This window comes from Poecilia reticulata, chromosome 16 (genome assembly GCF_904066995.2).
Source record: "Poecilia reticulata chromosome 16, P_reticulata-male-v2, whole genome shotgun sequence".
Taxonomy (NCBI): Eukaryota; Metazoa; Chordata; class Actinopteri; order Cyprinodontiformes; family Poeciliidae; genus Poecilia; species Poecilia reticulata.
This window is the reverse complement of record NC_088845.1, coordinates 33125014-33140072: the sequence shown is the minus strand read 5'-3', so window position 1 is coordinate 33140072 and position 15059 is coordinate 33125014. Positions and strand designations below refer to the sequence as shown.

The 15059-nt window shown below is 37.1% G+C and overlaps 1 protein-coding gene and 1 long non-coding RNA gene across 4 annotated transcripts in view; one reads left to right on the top strand and one right to left on the bottom strand.

Moving 5' to 3' along the window:
• Window positions 1-2126, top strand: part of LOC103465878 (uncharacterized) — a 36303-nt gene extending 34177 nt beyond the window's left edge. The window contains exons 4-5 of one of the 3 annotated variants that reach the window (XR_014083940.1): window positions 1800-1947; window positions 2036-2126. This is a non-coding gene — a long non-coding RNA (uncharacterized LOC103465878). Of the gene's footprint in view, window positions 1-1799 lie in introns of all 3 variants that reach the window. The other 2 variants (XR_014083939.1, XR_533865.3) reach the window with 2 other exon arrangements.
• A 1190-nt stretch (window positions 2127-3316) lies between these two features.
• On the bottom strand, window positions 3317-13911 carry cndp1 (carnosine dipeptidase 1). Its single transcript, XM_008411072.3, has 12 exons — window positions 13758-13911; window positions 10137-10247; window positions 9456-9599; window positions 7675-7837; window positions 7354-7442; window positions 7017-7214; window positions 6866-6950; window positions 5237-5397; window positions 4992-5156; window positions 4774-4915; window positions 4311-4458; window positions 3317-3761 (listed from the first exon to the last, which is right to left on the bottom strand). Exons 2-12 carry the CDS (start codon window positions 10245-10247, stop codon window positions 3683-3685), a joined length of 1485 nt encoding a protein of 494 aa, XP_008409294.1. The 5' UTR covers window positions 13758-13911; the 3' UTR covers window positions 3317-3682.
• Window positions 13912-15059: the final 1148 nt, after the last annotated feature.

Below are 15059 nucleotides of genomic sequence, written 5' to 3'. Positions count from 1 at the left end.
AAAAGCCCTCATGTGGGCTTTGTTGCAATTAGATAGACCAGAAAGGCCAGTGAACCTGATGAAAGGGGATTAGCAGGAATGTGTTGCCTGGATATTATGTGAAGTGTGCCACGGCAGCTTTCAGAAGAATTAGTAAAGGCTTGACCTGTCCACCACCGGTCAGGGAAAAGGACAAGCTGATGACTAATTGAGTGAGAAAAGGCAAAGCTTAAAACCCAGCTTCACTACCAGACATGCGGAACATTGTGCACGCTGCTGCTAATCAGCTGCTCCCACCTACAGCCCAGTAAAGCACTCTGACACAGTTAAGGGCAACTTCATTACACGAGCTTGACCAGTGTGAAGGTTTAACCAACAGAGCTGCAGAGGGGTCACAGTGCTGGAGGGACGCCTGCAGTCCACATAGAATCATAAAGGTACATATGGTGATTCTTCACGCCTTATGAAACTGTAGCTGAAGCTGGAGATCACACTGTTTTGATGCCTGGCCATGTTTCTCTCTGTTTTTCATAACTTTGGCGGTTTTGATGCAAATTAATGAAATTTGGCCAGGTTGTGAATTATGCAGGTAAAATTAAACAAATGTAGTTAAAATAAGTTGATTATGATCATCGTAATGACACGTACGTACTATGGCAGTCTTTAAGAGAGCATTTTGTATGTGTGTGTGTGGGGGGGAGGGGGGACGTGTGTGAGAAATCCAACTGAAAAAAAAGAGGCCCAGGAAAATGTCCTTGTTTGCACCAGTGTCCCGCTTTGTTGGTGATAGTGGTTATAATAGCCCATTAAATGCCATATATATATTATTGACAAAAGTATTTGCTCACCTGCCTTGATTCATATATTAGCCTAAATGGCCTCCCATTCCTATTGCCAGATGGAGACAATCTGAAGGCCACATGAAGTTTGAAGGTCTGTAGTGACTGACTCTGCAGAACCTGACGACCTGTTCACACTATGTGCTTCAGCATCCGCTGACCCCGCTCCATCAGTTTACACGGCCTACCACTTCATGGCTGAGTTGCTGTCGTTCTGAAATACTTCCATTTTCTTACAATGCAGCTGATAGTTGACTGTGGAATATTTATGACTGAGGAAATTTCACAACTAGATTTGTTGCACAGGTGGCATCCTACCACAGTCCTGTGGGTTTGGGGAATGTTTATTATTAATTATTTGAAATAAATACAATTATTATTATTATTGCCATAAGAGTAAAATAAACACATAAATTACCACCAGTCCTATGAATAACTAATAAAACCAAACTCTGTGTTTGTCAGCACCATTCATTAAACCAGCAGTTGTTTATTTCTTTACCTTGAACATCATTAATTGTGGTACCATTTAAAATGACGTTTTTCTGCTGATCAGAGGGATCATGCCAGATTCTGATTGGTAGAAACCAGATGTTAGGCCTCCCAGGGATCTGGGGTTACAGTTTTACTAAGTCTCCTCTTGCTGCAAACCTAGTTTTTCTGACATGATTGGAGTGTTCCCACTCAGCGGGGCTGCTTCAAGGTGGATTAGGGCTTTCTGCTGTGAGACCCAAGTTATTCTCAGCTTCATCATAACCCTGTCCTCAATTCCAAAGCACTTTATAAATAGATGAGCAAATAGAGCGCTGCTACATTTATGGACTGGGCCTTTTGTTTCACAGAGAAACTGCGAGATTTTTTTTTAATTGGGAATTTTGTAAAAGATGAACTGCTGCAGGGCTGAGGTCAAGATTTTAAATGACATATTTCCAACATGTACTTGCTGATTAAATTGATTTGCCTTTTTTGTCTTTTCTTTAGGTTAAATCGGTGTGAGTGACCTGTTTCACATCAGATCATCAGCCTGTAAAATGTGAAAGCAGAACTCCTGTGAGCAAACTGCCCCCCAGTGGAGAGACTGTGAATGACATGGAAACTGGTCCCAGTATCTGTTGAGGCTCCAACCTGGGTATTGTCGCAGCTATGTGTATGAAGGTAATCTGTACTGCAGAGGGGCGATGGGTTCAAATGTTACATAATCTTTGCTGGTTCAGCAGGTGTCGTGCGTGTGTGTTTCTGTCCATGGAGAGAAGTTCTCGTCACACTGCCTCTGCATCGTCTCAGCGCCGTGGTGAAGGCCTGTGTGGGTGGGTGGGTGGGGAGGGTCAGCTGGTGTTGTGAATCAGGCCGCTGAGGTGTCAGGGACGGCTTCTTCACAACACCAGGGTTCCTCCCAGCCATTTCCTGCTGGAATACATGAGCGATCTGCAAGAGAGCTGGGCTGAAATAAACCCTGAAGTCATTTCCAAGGTTGGAATAAAAAGCACTTTTCAGTCGGATATAAATCGATACAACAGCCCATGAGTTTGCTTAGATTTTTGTTGGAATGTTGATGTTATTGAAAACTATTTCACAAATATGAATTATAAACTGAACTTGACTTCATTAGCTGCATTTCCACTGACCATATAATTGCAAAAAATGTAATTACAAAAATAACTTAATGGAGTTAGATAGATAGATGGAGACACGCCAATTAAGAAAAAAAAACTACTCAAATTTTTTAATTTAAAGATTTTTGCTAGATTTACTTAAATTTGTGTATTTTACAAAACTGCAATAGAAGCACTTTTTTGCATCATGGAAGTCGGATATTACTACTGACAAAAAAGAAGAAGACAACGACAGGAAGTGGTAGGAGGATGGTGACACTGCATGGTTTTTAAATATCACGTGAACGGACTTACTATATGTATGTGTGATTTTAATTGTGTTTTTTATTTCATAGAAACACTGCAAGAATTGTGTTTTTTTTTTTTAGGTCGGCAGAATACCGATACATTTTTTGTAATTCTATTCCATTTGTAATGGAAACACATCTACTGTTTGATAACTACCATAAATGTGGATTGGATGTAATTGACTCGAAATCTGTCTGCATGATTGAATTAAATTGATGTTTTTTGTAAAGTATCTTGAGATGGTCACATCTTCAATAAACTGAATTGAACACGTGACCATTTTATATTGATCAGCTTTCTGACCAAGGTCCTCAATCAACTGGCTTTACCAGTCAGACTCCAGTCAAGTTGCAGAAATGTCTGAACGACGATCAGATGAACCTGATCTCAGTTCTGAGTCTTATAAAGAGTGTGACTACTTATGCATGTATTATGTTTAAATATTTACATTTTTAAATAATTGTTTTAAATATTTGATAAGCAAAATAAACCTTCCACTTCAATTTTAATAAATGACTCAGTGAACAATGTAGTTTTTGACTCCTTATTACCACTTATTATACAACATGACAGAATCTTTTTCAATTAAAATGTATACACAGTTTTGTATTTGTTTTATTTTTATTAAATGAAACAAATGCAGTGTACTACAGGACTGCATGATCTAGAACATAACTAACACTAATTATACATGGGGAGGGATGAAAATAACCAGAAGAAACAAGGATGGATAGATAGATAGATAGATAGATAGATAGATAGATAGATAGATAGATAGATAGATAGATAGATAGATAGATAGATAGATAGATAGATAGATAGATAGATAGATAGATAGATAGATAGATAGATAGATAGATAGATAGATAGATAGATAGATAGATAGATAGATAGATAGATAGATAGATAGATAGATAGATAGATAGATAGATAGATAGATAGATAGATAGATAGATAGATAGATCAAACACTGGTCTTGTTAATCTGGGCGACTTCATTCAGGTAGGCGATGAATAACTTGGTTCCTTCGATGTAGTTGTACCTGCAAAATAAAAAAGAAGTCTATTTTGTGCATTTTTAAAAAAATATTCAACTCAGTTGCACATCCTTTTGAATTAAACTATGCTATTTTTAATAACTGCACAGTGTTTTATTTATTAATTTTGCCCTTACTGTACACTGTTACTAATAAATTAATTTTATATACTGTATTATATTTGTTCTTTATGTGAATATACATGTGTCATTTCCTGTCACTTTCCTAATGTTACACCAGATGTTCCCCACTGTGGGACAGTAAAGCATATTTCTATTTAATCTTTCATTCAGAAACCTCAGTGAGTCTCCACATGTATCTACATACAAATGATTTCAAAGGAGGAAAACTAAACTTTTAGAACCGACTGACCAAGTGGCTGAAATTAATCTGAAAGAAAATATGTGGAGTCACATGAGGGCACACAGCTAACATTATACCCACAGCTTCCAACAGTGTCCTTGGGCAAAAGAGACCAAAACTGAAAAGAATGAAGCTCATCCTGTGAACAAAAAAGGAAATTAGAGTAGTTGTTAGGCATGAAGTGTGTAAAACCTGCTCATTTTCTCATTCTGGGAGTGCATTCCATCGTCAAAGCCTCCAATGGGCATCATGATGATGCTTTTTCCCGTCACATCCTGGAAGGTTCTGGCAATGGGGATGGTCCCACCTTCACGGATTAGATCAGGATCCACATTGAAAACTGAAAGAGAGCCAATATATATCATGTAGGTATAACTCAAATGCAAAAACTCTTTGTCTATTGTATGATCTTCAGTGTTGAAAAAAAACAACAACAATGTATTTTCAAAAACCCTAAATACTTTTACAATTTCACAAATAAGCACAACATCTCTCGTCAGCTTTATAAGCTTCTGTAAAGCCAAACAGTTCAGGTAGAAGAGAACTGAAGTAAAACATATAGCTGTGTGCAGTACAGATCATTTTTTCTATCTATAATGGCTCTAAAAGGCTGTTGTAGGATCCAGTCCCTGGAAAGCTGAAGTAGCTTTCTTACCTCCCTTGATCGCTGCCTTTCCAGCCTCATACAGAGGGTGCTTAGTGTCAGCCAGCCAGGGCTTGGCCCCAATCACCATGGTAACTTTCAGCTTGTTAGGACTCCTTCTCTTAGCAAACACAGAGTGAAGGTAGTCGGACACCTAAAGCACAAAAAGGAGACGCTAGTAAAGCAAAACACGACATAAATCAACTCTCTAAAGCACTCATATATGCTACCTGTTTCTTGACCGCCGCTGGGTCCATGTCAGGGACTTGTCTTATTGAGAACTTAGCAGTGACCTTAGCAGGGATGACCGTCTTTGTGCCGGAGTCAGAGAAAGCCCCTTCTATACCATGGATGGAAACGGTGGGGTAGCGCCACCTATGGGCCAACAAGTCCACCTTTTGGAAGAGCAATACAGAGACTCATTGAGTCAGGAGACAACTCTTGTTTTTTTTTTCCTGACTTGACTTTTTACTACCTTGTTGTTGTACATGAGGTGGCTGACGCCAGTCTTGTTCTTGTAATTGTCCACGTCAAACTCAATATCCTGATACATTCTCCATTCCTCATCCGACAGAGGAGCCACTGCTTCCCGGATCCCTGGAATCAGAATCTTTCCACTGGGGCTGATGAGTGTGTCTGAGAGAAAAGTGACCATGAAGCAACTCAGGATTTTTTAAAACTATTTTCTTCTGTAATTTACCCCAATATAAAACATTAGCTGAGGAAAGCATTCAAAATTAAACCATAGTTTACGATAACTGACAAGTTTTATTTTACATCCCTGTAGATAAATTTTGGCCCATTCATGTTTGCAGAGTTGTTTTAATTCAGTCACTTTGATTTGCCCCTCCCCCACATGCTACTGCATTTCACTCAGTTTGAATTTGACTAGATCGTCCTAAAACTTCCATTTTGATTTCAGCTGAGACCAACATAGTATCAACACTAAGTTTGACTATTGGTATGATATTCTTTTTCTGAAATGCAGTTAGAGTCAAAGCAGATGTAATGGGATACACAGCTTCCAAAGAAGTTCCACTTTTGTCTCTTCAGTCTACAGAATATTTGTCCAAACGTTTTGAAGACTGCCAAGATGTTTTTTTGTGTGTGAAGATCAGACAGCTCTTTTTGGTCAGAAGTTTATTTGCCCTTTTCTGCTACTTGTTCATTTTGTCTTCATTTCTGGAATATTGTTATTTTCCAGAAATGAATTAGTGGTTCTCTGGACTCACTAAAAATGGTTTTCGTTTTAGATCAGTAGATCTCAGTAACCTTGTTTCTCATCTGCTGTCCACCTTCTTTATTAGCTTTAGATGTGATGGCTTGCTTTTTAAAGTCTTTTAGCACATTTCATGTTGAAAGGAAGGTTCTGTTGAAGTGATGTTATTCTACACGTCTGGGATTAATCAGGTCTGGGTGTGCTCACTGAGATTAAACTCACTGTTTTTTAACATATCAATTAATTCCTGATTTAACAAAAAATGGGTAGCAATGACTTTACCATAGTTTGGTTTAGATACATTTTTCCCTTGATGAATGAAATCATTGTCTAAAAACAGTTTTTTATATTTGCTCATGTTATCTTTGATAGTAAGATAACTATCAAAACTGTCAGAAACATCAGCGTGTGAAAAACAGAAAATTTGGAAACCAACGGTAGCTAGTAAATACACCAGATAATTTACTGTAACAACATATAGGTTTGAACATTTTTTCAAAATTATAATTTCTTACTGAGGATATTTGTCAGGAGGCTCTTGATTTTATTTTTAAATCTGACAAAAATGTTGTTTGTTTTGTTTTTTTAAATTGTACAAAGCACAAACTACTGCAAAACATATAGGTACCACATTATAAACCAATTCAGTTCAAATTTCCCTAACTTAGCTGGCCATTTCTAAACACTCAAGTATTTTAGGGGATGTTTTCCATAGAGATCAAAGGGTTCTGCTCCTTTAGCCCTTCAGCTAGTTCACTGGGGACTGTTTCGATGAGAAATCTTTATTCTTAAAAGAAAACAGCTGTATAAACTACCAAAGGCAACAGAAAAACAAATGAACAGGGCAAAGTGTGAGGATCAAAGGAAGACGCCCTTTAAACCCACCAAGAATGCCAATGAGGTCAGTCATTGGTTCGATCACCGTGCCTCCATAGACACCAGAATGTAAGTCTTGTTTAGGGCCTTCAACCTACAAACACACAACACAGTAAGAATCAGATACAGAGAGAAAAGTTTCAAGAAAGAATTCTACAACCTCAGCAAAGAAGTAGCAGTTTCCTCTGGTGCCATAGGTTAAGGCTGGCCGTCTGCTCAGCCAGCCACAGTCAGAAATGACGATGTAGTCCACATCAGAGAAGAAGGTGTCTCTCTGCGCCAGGATCATTGCATCCAGGCCGTTGGAGCCTGTCTCCTCCATACCCTCAATGAGAAACTTCACATTCACTGGCAGCTCCTGGTGGATGCCAGAAGTAAGAGTTTAAGAACAATTGCAGTAATTGTTTGACATACAGAAATATAGCCATTTGAAGTTAAAACTATGTTTACATAATACATAATAATGTCTCTATAGGGGTCGGTGTGTTTTCTCTCACCATGCTGAGGGCTTGGTAAGCCTGTACGGCGTGGATCCAGGCCAGAACCGGAGCCTTGTTGTCTGATGTTCCTCTTCCGTACAGATTACCTGAAGGTACAGTGCCATAAAACATATTTATCTATGACACTATAGCTAGAATTCGCCGTAGGTCAGGAAAATTTAAATGCAGATCACAAATTATGTCATTTTTGAGATGTTTCAAACAGCCATAATAGTTATCTTTGACTGATATATGAAAAATAATTCCACAGGAAGAAATCATCATTTAATCAGTTAAAAATTAGTTAAAAAGCTGTATAAAGAACATAAAGGTGGCTACCGTTGATGTCTGTCAGGTTGTAGGGATTGGTAGCCCAGCCGTCCTCCAGCTTCGCTGGCTGAACATCCACATGACCGTAGACACACACTGTGTGTTTGCTGGGGTCACTCCCAAACTGAGCTGTCACTACTTTTGGCAGTGCTATCGTCTGTCCACTTGGAAGCTGCATGTACAAAGGCATGGTTGATATTCACACATTTCTACAAAATGATACATTAGCCCCAGATTTGCAAATTATATGGCACAATGTGAACCAGTACCAGGGGGTGTTAATGTATGTTTATGTATTTGGCAGGAGCTTCTATCCAAAATAACTTACCAATGAGGAAATGACAATACAGTTAAAACAAAAGCTTACTCCAATTCAAAATTTGCAAATACTTTATTGATCCCAAAGGGAAATTAAATGTTGTAACTCATTAATTTAAATTCTTCAAAGAGTTATTTTAGATAGTGATGATGTTGGCAGGAAAAACGTCCTGTAGCAGTCTGTCTTACAGTGAACCTGAATAAGCTTCTGACTGAAGGCACTCTGTTTTTCCAAGACAGCCTCATAAAGAGAATAGTCAGGGTTGTCCATAATTTTCTTTATTTTACAAAGAATCCTTCTTTGAATCATCATCTCCAGAGGTTCCACAGCCGTCCCCAGAACAGAACCAGGACAGAACCAGCCTTCTTTATCAGGCTTGTTGAACCTTTTTTAGGGCCCTGTTCTGATGCTGCTGCCTCAACTGATGACGGATGAATAGTTGACGCTCTCAACATAGACTTATAGAAGATCTGCAGTATCTTGCTAAAAACCTTGAAGGATCTTAGCTTTCTTAAGAAGTCCAGTCTTCTCTGTTCCTTCTTATAGATGACTTCACTGTTGAGTCTCCAGTCCAGTCTGTTGTCCAGATGAACACTGAGGTATTTATATTCCTCGACCACTTACACTTCTTCTCCCAGGATGCAAATGAGGTTTGATCTTGTTACATCTTAACAAGATATAACAAGAAGATATCTTCAGTATTTGTGAAGAACTCTTCACAAATAGTGACAAGTTTATGATATTGTTGTTTTTGTTCAATCAGAATGAGACATCATAGGTTTAACTCTCATGGGAGGTATTTTCAGATGCCTTTATCCAGTCATTATAACAATCTAAAGAAACAAAGAGCTAAATTATTTAGTTTTTACACAGCTTTTCCTTTTACAAGTGACAATTACTCTAGGCTGGTACTCCAGGTGTTTGAACTCTTTTATTTTAGTTGATGTTTTAAGTGAACTTAATCTCCTGGCATAACCTCCTTTCTGATCAAATTCAAAGTACCCCATTAATTCCACCTTTCATTTTATTGTTCTCGTTGCTAAATAAATGTTGGATCATTAACTGGTTTTCCATAAAGTGGCTGTCATTCGGTCTCAGGTGGAGCAGAAGCGAAAGGTAATTGGTGAGCAGGGCACAATGAAAGGCTGAATGTTTAGATTCAGTTTGAATATGGGATGCTTTTATCCAGAAGGTGATGCTGTAAATTGGGTTAACTTTTGAAAATGTTTATGAACCTGCTGTTAACTGTTAGCTCCTGGCCTTCAGAAGGTTTGTACTTGGCTGTTCTGGTAAATCAAGCTGTAGTTTTGTCATCTCAGGTATATTAATGAAGACATATACCTGTCCAATTGAGCAACCCCTGCAGAATTTTTATTAGCCTACTGAAGTAAAGACGACAAACTCCAAATTCTCAAAGAGAAGTTAAAAAAGGGAATCGCTTTAGCAGAGACCTGGGGGTTTTGTCACTGACCTCTTGCTCTCCGATGTCGACCAGTTGTACCATCCCTCCCATCAGTCTCAGCTTCTCTGCCACCAGCTCCATCATGCGGTGCAGATCTGGTCTTCTCAGAATGTTGCTCGAGTCACTTTCAATTGCAACCCATTCCCTCAGAGCCTGGCGCACAAATCAAAATCTCATTGTGAATGAGCTATAACTTTTAATCAATCCAAAGAAAGTTTATGTTGATATAACAGAAAGTTATTCTGTTGAATAAGTGAGGTGAGTCCTCCTGTAAGCAACTAATACCCATATCTTCAACAAATCACAATTTTCTTCCTCCTTTTATGTCAGGCCTGTCCTCACATACCTGTGGACATGAACTGTGGATCGTTTTTATGAAACAGAACTCAAACAAATGAAATCTCTAAGGACGACCTGCTGTCATTGTGCACTATGGTGGAGACATAACCATAGTCTAACCATGTTAGGCTGAAGGTGAGCGGAAGATCCTGCAACAGAAAACCATCTCCGACTTTTATTTGAGCTTTTTGTTAATAGATGCAAACTGCTTGCATTCGCTGGACCCAATGTGTGTGGTTGATCAACATGTAGTCAGAGCAATCAGCTTTGGGGAGAGATGAGGCAAGTTGTATGTCAAAAAGATGAGCAGTGAGATGGAGAAACAGCACCATCGGTATTTCAAGTTGTCACCTCTACATGTTCTTCCTGATGGTCATCAACGTACTGCGCCAGCTCGGTATACTGAGAAGCCTGGCCACAGGAAATGACCAGCAGGATGAAGGGGACAGTTTGAAGATTCATCTAGTGGAAAAATTAAAAATCAAATGATAGTGGGAGTAGCTTGTTGGAAAAAGAAGTTATCACAAATCATCTTAAATTAATAACCATTACATCATAATCTAACTGAATATTGAAGTATTTCTAATTTAAAAATCAAGCAAACAGATACTCAGCTATTATCTGTACAGTATCTCTCAAAGGTGTACATAACCTTATTGAACTAACAAAAATTGACTAAATAAAATAGGTGACTTTAGTAAAACACAAGAAAACTTAAAACAACACATTCTGTGCTCTAAGAACCCAGGTGTAAAAAAAAGTATACTTTAGTATAAGCCTACTTCAAACATACTTAAATTTGTGAAAGTACACTTTAAGTATACTAAATATTAAGTGTACTACCTATAAGTATATCTGAAGTATATTAAAAATACACTTGTACCAATTTCGAAATTAGAACTTTAAACACACTTAAACATAATTGTACTAAAATACACTTTTAATATATTAAATAAAAGTATACTTTAAGTGAACAAAATATGAATTGATATGTATGAATTTTTAAGTGCCTTTAAGATATATAACTTACGTTGGTTTCATAAATAATTATTTTATCAATTTTATTGTGACTTCTATGATTATTACAATAGGAATCATTCAGCTTCATGTTATAACTGCATGGAGGCTGTTTGTTGCGACTTATACTTTAATTCATAAACTTAACCTGGTTTTAATTAAGCTCCATAAGACAGAGAGACTTTGATATTGTGAGGTGGTTGTTGTTCTAACAAGTTCATCAATGATTTTATCTTCAACATATGTTTGCAGTCTAACTAAGCAAATGAAGATGAAAGAAGAAGCCAGAGAAATCGGGTGTTAGAAAACCTAAAGACTTTTCTGTCTCAGAAGAAGCTCTGACTCCACCAGATCACCAACCAGCTCTAAGGATGAACCTCCACATCGTCTTCATGATGTAAGTTTGTTTTTTCAATGAGGAGCTAGCTACATTTTCAACATCAAAAACTGCTGTGTTACCAACACTAAGTGCTTAATAAACATGATTTGATTTAAAGGTAACTGGAAATATTTTTTCTCCTTGTTAATCTAACATTTTTATTTGTTGTTGACTTTCAGGGCCCTGTGATGGACTGGTGACCTGTCCAGGGTGAACCCTGCCTCTCATCTGATGGCTGCTGGAGATGGGCACCACCAGCCCCCCTCAGCACCCTGCAAGGATCAGTGTGTTCAGATCATGGATGGAAAGATTTTAAGGTAGTTTGTCTCCTTAAGTCCACACTTCAAACAGCTTCATAGTTAATGCCAACATCAACTGATTCTATGACATTGTTGACTATTTTTTTCTACTTCTAACATAAACAGGCAAAGACATCCAGAAATGTTTTTCCACCCCAGGCATCCGGTCCCAATCATCATCAGTTATTATGATGTCACATACATGGCGAGTCCACAATGTATTAAAATTGTAAGTATTATTTTTTTATTTGCCATTTTTCTGTTCTCTTTAAATCCAAATACTTTCTCTGTTTAATTGCTCTATTGTTCTTTTTTGTAGGTTCCTGTAAGGTGCAGTGAACGGGAATGTTCTGTCATTGATTCTCACTGTCATGTTTTATTGTCACATTTAAATTTTCATGTTCATGTGTTCACTTTTGATGTGTAAACTGATCATTTATGAAAAGTTCATAAAGTTGTGAATAAAATTGGACAATTTTAAAATGTCGATAATAAAACAATATTTTAATTACCTTGGGCATCTTGTGTAATTAATTTTTCCATGTAATTTTAGCCTAAAACAATGTAAGTAGTTATGCATGTCATGTACAAAATAGGTACGTAGGAATAAAGACTTTCACGAGTAATTAAAATTGTGGTTTATTATGAATAGCAGGAAATCAAAAATAAAAATTAAGTGTAATTTAAATACATTACTAATATATTAATAGTATATTTAAAATATATTTGAAGTATATGAAATATATATTTTTAATATAATTCCGAGAGAATTAGTACTCAAAATATAATATCAAAATATAATAATAAAGCTCTGAAATATTATATTTAAAAAGTATACTTTCAGTACACTCTAAGTACACTTGGAAGTTGTTCCAAAAAAGTACGTATAGTATACTAAAATATACTATTAGTTGTAATTTAATACTATTTAAATACTACTAAAATATACTAAGCACAAAATTTGTTTTTCCAAAATAGTACAGTTTAAGTACATCGATAAAAGTATACTTTTTTTCACCTGGGAATATTTAATATAAACATATAAGCATACTTACTCATTATTCTTGGTAGGTAATATTTATTTTATTTTCATTTTAAATGTGACCATCATTACACAGCTTGTCTGAAGATCCACTATCTGATGACTTCATTAGGATTTAACTGAAGTGCAAAAAATGTATATTTATTTAAAAAGTTTTTTGTGTTGGCCTTTTTTTAAGACTCTTCAGTTGGTGTTTAAATATTGTCATTAAAGTGACCCAATAACACAGAATTACCTAGTAATATTTTCTAATATCGTGTCGACTTTTAACATTTCTGACACAGAAACATGCAGGCTGCTGGCGGACCACCCAGAGACCACAGCAGGTCGTCCAACTTCACTTAGCAGGTTGTCAGTGAAAACAAGATGCAATATGAGACAATAGTGAGGAAAACCAGAAACGGGTCAAGGATGTTGCCGTGAGACCAACAGTAGGACTAAAGGAGCTCCAGGAATTAAAGTACTAGTTGTGTTCTACATGGAACAACCTGTTCCCTCCGTATGTAGTGGTCCAAGATTGAAATGTAGAAATATTTTTTCCACAGAATACTCAAAACACATTTTCATGCAAAGTGAAAACCTTTGGGCCACAGATCCAAAACATCTAATTCACAGAGAACAGTTCTGCACACCTTTGATGGTGTAGATAAAGAAAGATTATATTTTACAGTATTAGACTCTAAATCATTCCAGATTTGATGGAATGATGCAACCAGAGTCCAGAACTGAATATGGCAGAAAATCTGGGTGGTAAACAGTGGATAATTTAATTTGTTTCCATCTGAAATATCTGCAGAACATTTGAAAAGCAGAGTGGGAATTCTGATTAAGATGTGACATCCTGACTGAATCATAAAATGGTATTAGAAGATGTTTCAACAAATCAAGTTTCATCCAAGATTAGGGTTTTTATTTTTTAAATCTATTTAATGTATTTGTTTTCAGCTGAATTATATAGATCAATTTAAAGGTAGAGAACATTTAGAAATTATTTGAAACCTTTAACATCTACAAAAGCATTTTAACATGGATGTGGAAAAATGTTAGAGCCTCTATAACCAGCTGCTCTGCTGAGTCACTCCATCTCACTAAGTAGCTTTTAAACAACTTTTACAACTTCTGCCTGATCCCTCTTAAACGTTAATAACTTTTCAGCTTTATCTTGCTACAGATTAAACCGTATTTCTATATTGATGAACATATATAATCTTCACAAGATGAATATATTTCCCTACCTTCTCTTAGATGCAGTGGAAACAGTCTTATCAGGCCCAGCAGCTGTGGCCCCATGTTGCTGGTGGGACATTTATACACATTCCCTCATGCTGCACTCTTACCGGGCCCCGGGGTCACGCTGTCAAATGTTTCCTGACATCTTGCCAAGACAGCAGACAAATGACTTTTTTCTTGCTGAGAGAGACAAAACTCCACTCAGATCCATTGATCTTGGTCCAAGAATGTGCTTGGATCGACGGTGGGGGGTTTGTGTTTGGGGGGAAGGGGAAGGGTGCTCGGAAGGACAAAACATCATGTGAAACTCCTAATTACTGTGCTTCCCCACACACATAACAAGTTGCACAACGGACGACCCCCTGAACTAAACCTCAAAGGAATAGCCGTTTCTCATAGGGCAATGTGAATTCATGGGAAATGATAAATGGACCAAACTTTTCCAGTGATATTGACCACTCATAGCGTTTTTCATTAGAGTCACATTCACCCATTCGCACTCACAAATGCATACATATTTACATACCGATACATAATTGATGATCTCTGTAGCAGGAGTTACAGGACAGAGGAGAGGAGGTGCTGTGCTGACTTGGTTCCAGAATGGACTCATTATCCCGGAAATCTGCAAAACCCAGATCAGCAGCGAGGACTGGAACAGATTTGTATGTGTGTGTTTAATAGTCAGCTAATACTATGCATGGTTTCTGACTGTGGGGCACAATTTTAATATCTAAAATATAAAGTATATATTAATAAAAATGAGTCTTGATTAACTCACTAGACCAGATATAGAGAAAAGTGTATTTTCAAGCAATGTAAAATTTTGATCTGGACACCTGAAACCACCCCTCCAAAAATTCATCTGCATTGTAAGGAAACCCAAGTTTCTTTTAGTTTGAATCTTGTTTTTTCATTCACTCTTTTTAATACGTATTTTCATATTCTGAAAATGTCTTGGTTTGTTTAATTTTCCGATTGTATGTTTTTATATTGAAATCTTTTTTTCTTCAGATTCCAGTGTTTTCAGTTTCTGATGGGTGAAAAGGTTGAGGCCAGCGTCCCCTACCCGTTACCCGTTACCCAGGTCCCTGGATTAACTTTCATGGGAGGTAGCCTGCATAAGAAATGATGTAGGCACCGAATATTATTATTACTGCTGTTATGACAAATATTTTCTTTCTGTAATTATCCTCACAACTCTTAAAAAATATGGATAAACAGATTGGACGTTGTTACACCTAACAAGATAATGGAAATCTCTCACTTTGTTGATAATTCATTGCTTTCTGATGAGCTGATAGCGC